At 38.9% G+C, this 9,034-nt stretch overlaps 1 protein-coding gene across 4 annotated transcripts; it reads left to right on the top strand.

Annotated features, from left to right (window-relative positions):
- The first annotated feature begins 357 nt into the window (after positions 1-357).
- Positions 358-8,572, top strand: pgghg (protein-glucosylgalactosylhydroxylysine glucosidase). 4 transcript variants are annotated; one of them, XM_077518065.1, is made up of 14 exons: positions 358-547; positions 927-1,170; positions 1,264-1,474; positions 1,539-1,974; positions 3,313-3,432; positions 3,562-3,693; positions 3,769-3,880; positions 5,188-5,260; positions 5,344-5,480; positions 5,557-5,690; positions 6,971-7,066; positions 7,142-7,239; positions 7,314-7,537; positions 7,852-8,572. In XM_077518065.1, the coding sequence occupies exons 2-14, from the start codon at positions 933-935 to the stop codon at positions 7,926-7,928; spliced, it is 2,088 nt and encodes a 695-aa protein (XP_077374191.1). In that variant the 5' UTR covers positions 358-547; positions 927-932; the 3' UTR covers positions 7,929-8,572. The 4 variants fall into 4 exon arrangements, with proteins under 4 accessions (XP_077374191.1, XP_077374189.1, XP_077374190.1 ...); XM_077518063.1 differs by having other exon boundaries at positions 922-1,170; XM_077518064.1 differs by having other exon boundaries at positions 358-690.
- Positions 8,573-9,034: the final 462 nt, after the last annotated feature.

Here is a 9,034-nt window from a genome sequence, read left to right as displayed (position 1 = left end):
CTTAAATTTGACTTTTTTTTTTTTTTTTTACCCATTGAGCTCCATGAATGAAAATGTGGTTAAAAAAAAAACAACTGGTAAATGGATAGGAAAACAATAAGGGGTAATCAGAATGTTTTGGTGTTCTTTTCTTATGGCTGTGCAGTCTAACTACAGAAGTCATATTTTGCCGTAAATATTTGTGCGGAAACCATTTGTAAACTATAAAGAAATATAAAACAATGTGAAGTACGCAATCGAGTTCGTAACCACGAAATGTATGTTATGAGCGTACATCGAGGATTGTGGTCCTCCCTCCACAAAAACTCCGCGCCAGGTTTTGTGACTGACCTGTTGCCACCTCCGCGTTTTGTGAGCTGCATGCAGGCATCTAGTTTTCTTCCTCTGACCTCAACTTTGGACTACTTGCGGTAGTTTATGCATGTAAACATTTTCAAAAAGCAGCGTTTGACAGACTAGCTTTCAAGCTTTTCATAAACTTTTACTCCAACTTTGACCATCACTTCTCAACAATCCAGTTTGTTTGACGCTCCGGTTTCCTGATCACGTGAGAGAGCAACACTGCCCTTTGAATGAAAAGCGGATCAAGTTACTGTAGATTTGTTTGTTCGCTGTTAAATGCAACATTGTACGCTGAACTATAGTCTGCTTTTTTAAAAAGGGCAACGTGAAGCACTTTTTACTGTACAGGTGGGAAAAGAAAGTAATCTTATGTCGCATAACTAATAATGGAATCTTGAGTGTGACTGTCGTAAACTGAGGACCCTGGACCCCTATGTATTTCAATGTTGTATGCATAGCGCCTAAAAAACAAACTTAAAAAAAAAAAAAAACTCCAAAACGTGTCCACAAAGTTTTCATGTTGTCAGTTGTGAATTCATGCAAAAATAAGCACTAAAGATGATGATCCATATGTGGCAGTTCAGCTCCCCATGTCTGGAGATCCTTACATCTTCACCAGTGATTCTCTCCCCACCAACCTCCGCTTCCTGCCTCCGCTGGCCAACGGCCTATTGGGATGGCGAGTGTACAACAGCATCATGCACATGGGCGGTGTGTACAACGGGGAACGGGGGAATTGCCACCGTGCAGATATTCCTTGCCCTCTGGCTGTAACGGTTGAGACAGAGGAACCTAGTCAAGACTCCTACAGCCTGGATGCACACACAGGTAGTTGCTTGAGTAACAATTTCCATTCGTGTGTCCCTGTTTATGTGTTTTAAAAAAACAAAACAAAATGTGTGATTCCCTGTTCTCAAACAGGCGTTTTCACACACACACTGACCTCACCCAGCGTAACGGCCTCCCAGTCTTTCTACTCACATCGTTGCCACGCCAACCTGATGGTGATGGAGATTCTGCTGGTGCGCCATGTAACCTCAGAGGTGACGTTCGCAGTCAAGCTGGACACTTCCTTCACCCCTCAGAGCAAAGACATCGATTTTCAGACTTGTGCCGAGTACAGAGGCGGGAGGTGAGTTTCTCCCCACAAACTCAAATCCTTTTTTGACGTAGATTAACGTGTTTTTGTGAATTAGCCACATTCAAGGTCACATGCACACTGCAGAGTTCCCGGGAGGCCCCTGTCCTATGGTTCACCTCATCTGGACTCCCATTCCCTCGAACTTGACGCTGCCGCCTGAGCAAAGCCAGCACCGTTGGTGCTTCATTGTGGCGGTGGCCGACTCTTCAGACGCCGCCGAGGCCAGTTTTGACGAGGGACTGGAGCTGATGGCGACAGGTGGCCTGCGCTTCTCTCACGAGGCGGCGTGGAAGGAGATGTGGCTGAAGAGCAAGGTGGAGGTGGCGGGGTCCGAGCGCCTCTTGAAAGCCGTGATCGGCTGCATGTTCTACCTCCTCAGTGCTTTCCCCTCCATCTCCGACGCTTCCGGCTTTTTTGGCGGCGTCAGTCCAGGCGGGCTGTCAAATGGCTCGGAGGCTCAGGATTATTGGGGTCACGTCTTCTGGGACCAGGTTGGGATAATGTCACAAATGTCTAATGTTCCTTTTTACGCTGGTATAGTGTTAATTTTGTCTGCCATGTTGAAATTGAGTCTGTTTTAGTCCAATTTCACTCACGCTTGTTAGTCAATCTCATCCCATTTTTATTTAGTCCAATTTTAGTCGACTATAAATTGAGCATTTTAGTCTTTTAGTCCAAGAAAACATAATTTAATTTGTCAATTTTTTTTTTTCAACAAAAACTGTCGTTTTAGCCTAGTTTTAGCCAGGGCAACCATTTAACCCCTGTATATTTTTTTTGTCAGCAAATTCTATTGAACTTTTTCGGAACTAAAACTAGGGATGTCCCGAGCACACTTTTTTTTTGACCGAGTCCGAGTCACTTCATTTTAAGATCGGCCGATTCCGATTCCCGATTTCAATACTTTTTTTTTTTTTTTCCTTCAAAACGCCGCAACACCTTTCATATGGTGAGTGGAGCATTTAAATCCCCTTTTTGGTACATGTATTAGTTACTCAAATGGCTATTATTAACCAGTACAGTATATTAATTTTTCACAAAAGCTTTATTTTTGACAACCTACTGTAGCCGTTTTAACTCCTTCAGACCAATAAACGGTTGCAATGGACATAAAATATTCAGTGTCTAAACTAATTTTAAAAAAAAAGTTATAAAATATACATAACCTCATATATTTATCCTAGTCCTGATCGGGATACAAAATCCGATACCGATCGAGTCAGCAACCACGTGATCGGACCCTATTTCAGATCACGTGATTGGATCGGGACATCCCTAACTAAAACTATTTCACATCAAATTGTCTTATCTTTTTGATGGAAAACAACTTGACACACAATTACAGTGGCTGCTATGGTTCCATGCTATGAGCTAGTAAGTTAGCCAGCATTAGTTAGCAGTCACATTAACATTATTGTTAGACCGTTATAGCTGTAATTGGATTAATGTTAAGTCATAATTATAATTTACTTTGTTTTTTTTAACCTTTCACAGTGAATCCACCTTCTGTCTGTCCCATGTGTTTGTGTTTTGTGTCACATGACAGTGTCACAGACGTGACAGATTAGCAGAGAGAAGATTTGACAAAATCATATATTTTCGTCTCGTTTTTGTTCATGAACTAAAATGTCCATAGATATTAGTCCAGTTTTTATTAAGTGAAGGACGTTATCATTTCGTCTTCATTAGTCGAAAAAATGCACAATGATTTAGTCCAACTTATTGTTTATTAATGAGGGTTTTAGTCTAGTTTTAGTCTTGTGAAAAATGTGTGTTGACAAAGTTAACACTACTGGTATGTCACCTAACGACAACACACAATCCAACAGGAGATCTGGATATTTCCCACTGTAGCTTTATTCTACCCCAAACTGGCTCGTGCAGCACTGGAGTACAGAGTGCGGACTATTGACGGAGCCAAGTACAATGCTGAAAAGCAGGGATACAAGGTATGGTAAATCTTGCTTGTCATAGTGTGAGCTACTGTTCGGTAATGGGATAAATTGATACAACTCCATTTTAATTTGTATGTGAGACTGTTTGGAATGGAAGACATGCCAGGTGTTCTCTGTCCACAGGGGCTGAAGTTGGCATGGCAGAGTGCCGTGTCAGGGAGGGAGATGTGCCCTGACGACGTTTACGGACAACAAGAGATTCACATCAATGGTGATGTCGTGCTGGCCTTCCAGAATTATTACTACCTCACTGAGGTTTGTTGCTCAGTGCTAATATGTCATCTCGCATCTCCTCAAATAGACTCACGGTGACTCGGTTCTTTGTTGCAGGATTTGACTATGTTCGCGGACGGACAGGGCAGTCAGCTGATATGGGGCGTGGCTGATTACTGGGTTTCCAGGGTAACCTGGAGCCCAGATGACCGGAAGTATCATCTTTTAGGTAAAGGCCGCATACTTTACTGGTTTAGGTTAGCTGAATACTGACAATTTTAGGCATACAGTAAAAACAAGTTATTGTTAATTTATATTAGTTTTTTCCCCACTGGATTTTAATTCAAGTATTGAAGTCAGTTTTCGCTGACTGTTCGCAGGCTAGCTTGGTCCATGAAGCCCGCGAAAAGCGTGGGTCCACTGTACATCAAATAATCACACCAAACGATGTGTTACAAAAATTAGCCTACAAACTAGGGCTTCAAAAAAAAAATCGACCAAGTCTTATCAGTCGACTTTAAAAGTAGGTCAACATTTTTTTTTTTTTTTTTTTTTTTTTATAATATAAATCTATCTAATATAAATATCTTTATAAAAAAAAAATAAAAAAATAAAAAATAAAAGTAGGTCAACAAAAAAAAATGTCTGCCCCGAAGCTGTATCCGTCGGAACCATGTTTGCGCTCGTGTCCATGTTTCTATGCAGATATTTTTTACAGATAATCATAATTGCTAACTGTTAAGCATAGGCTAATTTTGATGGTGTTTAAAAATGCTCATGCACAGAAGATAATAAATAATTAATAGTTATATGCACTATCCACGCAGTTCAACTAATGTCGATATTATAATGATGCATGTGTGAATAAAAGGGTGGCTAGTGTTTGTTTACCCGTTTAAATGGTAATTGCTAGTGCGCTAATGCTAATTGTGCTTGCTAACTGTTTAGCATTGGATCATTTTGTTGGTGTTTAATAATGCACCATGTACAGAAGATAAAAAATTAAAATAATGAGTTTTAGCCACACAATTCAACTCAGTTCAACCTTAGTGTATTAAAACAAAACAAAACAATAATTAAAAAAATATTTTTATGCACTTAAAAAAGATTTGACAGTGACAATCCTACTATGGATGTTATTTTGTACTTTTACTTTGAAGTTAGCACCCTATATTTGAATACAAACAATGGTGCACATGCAGAGAGACAATATAACAATATACTGTACTCTTTATACTGTATGAAAATGATTCAAATCCTCCAGTTTATTGAGTCAGTTGAGTCAATTGTGAAAGAGCAGGACAATGCTCATTTAAGTGAAGCAAAAAAATAAATAAATTGGGGCAAAAAATGTTTAGTTAATACATGTGTTTATATTAGGCAAATTTTATTGTCTATTACAGTTTTATGTTTGCAGCATAACAGTTACAACATACAAATTAGAATATATCATACTGTACAGTTGTTACAAGGCTAAAGTATGTATGTACTTGTGCGTGGTTAAATTGTGAAAAAGTTTACTGTTGTGCATTTCAGGTGTCATGCCACCAGACGAGTATTACGACAATGTCAACAACTCTGTCTACACAAACACAGTGGCCAAATTAAGGTTCTTTCAATTGTGTATTTCTTCCATTTGTGCATGTTAGTTTCTATTAGTAATGCTGATGCAATAAACTGTCTCGTTTCCAGTCTGCAGTTTGCTGTGGAATTAGCTGATCTTCTTAAACATCCAGCACCAAAGGAGTGGAAAGATGTGGCCGACAACCTCCATATTCCTTTTGACCAACGATCTCTATACCATCCTGAGTTTGACGGTTATTTGAAAGGTATTTTTATGACCATTTACCTTGCTCATGATGACCAACATATCTACATACTGTATATGTTCTGCCCTGCTTGCAGGTTATCCAGTGAAACAGGCCGACGCTGTGATGCTGAGCTATCCTCTCGGCCTGCCCATGTCGCCTGAGATCAGAAGAAATGACCTGGAAGCTTATGAAACAGTCACTGACCCTCATGGGCCAGCCATGACTTGGGTGAGGCACCGATCCAAGTCCAGGTTTTAGGGATCCAAAATGACAAAAATGTTCTGATAAATGGCTTTAAAAATCCCTGACTTTGACAATCTAAAGATCTCAACGGATATCCATTGCTCTCACAGCCGTCCCGTTTGCCCATCAGCTCCGCGTTGTCTCATGACCATCCACTTTTGTCCACAGTGGGGCTGGAAAATTAATCCAAATGTAACTCATTCTAACCCAAAAACGTGTAAACACGTTTTTTTAATACTTTGTCCTTCACTACCAAAAATGGATTTACACTTTTTTTCTTTTTTCTTTTTTTTTTTGCATTTTGCAGAAGGCTTTGATGCAGGTTCTGAGGTTCTGACATGAAGAGGTGGCTTAACGTAAATGTAGCTATTACAAAAAAACGTCCAGCAGGTGGAAGCATTTTTTTTTTTATTTTATTTTATTTTATTTTTTTTTTATTTTTTTTTTTAAATAGCAATAGAACACAATATTCTGTGGACCTTGCAAAATCAGCCAAAATTAAGTAAAACGGCCAAGGGCGAAGGGGTTCCTTCAGTGAAAATGGCTGGGAGTGAATGAGTTAATCTGGATTATTATTATTTTTTTATTTCTTTTTAATCCTCAAGGATTTTAAACCAAGTACCACATGAAAAAATAATTGTCTCTCCAAGTACCTCAATAATAATGAACTGGACCACTCTAGGATGTACTCAAATACTTTCTATAAATGATCTAAAGACACCTAAATGTACTCAAGTACTCCTTAAAAGTAACTTAAATATGTTTAAATCTACCTGCAATTCTCTCCAAATTACCTAATTACTCTTAAATCTTCAAAATACTCTGTAAAAGTTACTTACATACTCTTAAATCTACTAAAAAATACTCCCTAAAAGTTATCTAAATAGTCCCAGGTTGACTCTAATTCCCAAAAGATGCCGAAATACTCCCTAAAATTGAACTAAATACTCTGAAATCTATCAGAATACTCCCTCGAGGTTAGATGTCCACGAATACTCTTAAATTTAAATATAGGCAAATAAAAATTGCATTTAAATTATTCAAAATATGTGGCACATAGAAGTTTAATACAAATAGTACCAGAATATGAGGTAAAAAACAAAAAAAACAAACCATTCTAATTGATTCATTGCAAATGTATTGTACGTACACAAGCTACTATAACATTAAGCATTTAAAAGATTTAATTCAGTGATTTATTTGCCTACCACTCTGTGGAAATACATTGCCTGTTCGCGCTTAACTTTGCTCCCTTCATCGCTTAGGGCATGTTTGCGATTGGTTGGTTGGAACTGGGGGATGCAGCGAAAGCTCAACATTTGCTCGAGAAGTGCTTCAAGAACATCCAAGGACCGTTCCAGGTATTGCTCCAGTCTACACAAACTTCCTTATTGAATCCTGAGGTCATGTGCGATTGTCTCTCTCACACCTTGCAGGTGTGGAGCGAGTCACCGGACGGTACGGGCGCAGTCAACTTTCTTACGGGTATGGGAGGATTCTTGCAAGCGGTTGTGTTCGGTTACAGCGGCTTCAGGTCAGTCGTCAAGTCGTCTCACCTCGCTTGTTGAATCAAATCAACCCAGACAAAGATGTCTTTGTTATTTCTAGAGTTGAGAAGGAATATTTGGCCTTTTCCCCTCTTCTTCCCGATGATCTGAGTGAGCTCTGCATCCGTGGTGTCAGCTACTTGGGCCATCGGCTGGATTGGCTGCTTTGGAGCGATGAGGTGTGCGTCATATTGAGGGAGCAGGAGGGCGGCGCTGTGAGGACTAAGATGTGTGATCTGCAGGTGGTGCTCAAAGCATCGGGTACAAAAATCCCTTTAACTCCAGGTAACATACACACACTATGTAATTATGAACAGGCCATCATCAAGGTTGTGTGTGCAAATGAGAGGAAATATTTGGTTGTCTGTACAGTAGGGCTGGGCTTAAAATATTGAATAATTGATATAGAATTGATTTAAATTTTTGAGCCTGATATCAATTAATAAAACCATGAATTGATTATTTTAACTCATTCTCTCGCAGCCATTTTCACTGAAGCAAGGGGAGTACTTACACTGTATTTTCACTCAGAACTACTATGGATTATGCCCACTTAATTAATCAGGTGATATTAATTGTTATTATGTGTGTCTTTTTAGGGACACCAGTAACATTTCCACGACAGCCTGGATGTGTTTGCAGACATGAACTGTCATCTTTCTGCTGGCCTTTCTGAATAACTTGACAATAATCAGAAACCTCTTCACAATACTTCAAGCTCAACAAGCAGCAAAAAATAATGTTATGTTTAACTGCAAGAACATGTTTATTGTACTTGTTTAAAAACACTGTGAAGCACTTGGTTCCCTGACGAAGCACCCTCATTTCATTTTTGGCTATTCGTCGCAATTTTGAATTACTTTAGTAATTCAACATTGGCCGATTTCTACCACACCAGTGTGCAATTAGCCATCGAGTATCCCTACAACCCACAAAGAATGCAACTTCCCTGAGGTGTACCACACATGATGAGTTTCATTAATTAACTATTAATGCCAAAATGAGTCATAGCTCTTGCTCACTACCTCGCTTGTACTAAGTGTACACACATGCGCATAAAATAAAAGTAGCACACATTTTGTATTTGACTTCATGAGAGACTGTGGGCAGGCCTGTTGTGGCCCCCGAGCCATACTTTGCTGAGGCTTAACATATTGTAGGAACAATTTGATTGACATTTGCCGGTTGGCCTCAGTGGACACATCCAAGCAGTCCTGAATGTTAGAAGGTGTCATGAGCCATATTTTTTATGCATCCATTCTTTTTTATTAGGCATTTTTTTCTGGGGCATTAAAATTATTATGTCTTGTTATGTGTCAAGTTCATGAGACTTCTTTTTTTTCTCTTAAATAAAACTCTACCATACCTTTGTGATTGTTTTATATGCTTCTAAATATAACTCGGCGAGGTCCCCGACATCACTGACGTCACTCTACGATGACAACCCCAATAGAGACTGACAGTGAATAAACAATGTTAAAGAGATTTCTTTTAAAATGGTTCATACATTTTACCCCACCATATTAATTGTAACAATATGTGGTGTTCTTACTGTGTTTACTGTATTTTTACTGTGTTGAGAAATAAAAAATAAAGAAACAAGGCTCACGCCACAAAATGTTTCTGTTTACAAATAAGAATGGTCGGCGGAGAGAAGGACAAGGGAGGTATTTCAATCTAGATATCAGATTATGGCTTATCAGTTATCGTGGGTTAATTGAGCCGTGATTCGATTAAACAAAAGTAGATGTACATAAATTACCATGAATATTTATTTTTTTA

This window comes from Festucalex cinctus, chromosome 3, assembly GCF_051991245.1.
Source record: "Festucalex cinctus isolate MCC-2025b chromosome 3, RoL_Fcin_1.0, whole genome shotgun sequence".
Lineage (NCBI taxonomy): Eukaryota > Metazoa > Chordata > Actinopteri > Syngnathiformes > Syngnathidae > Festucalex > Festucalex cinctus.
Note: the sequence above shows the minus strand (reverse complement) of the source record. Positions and strands in the feature narration are given on the sequence as shown.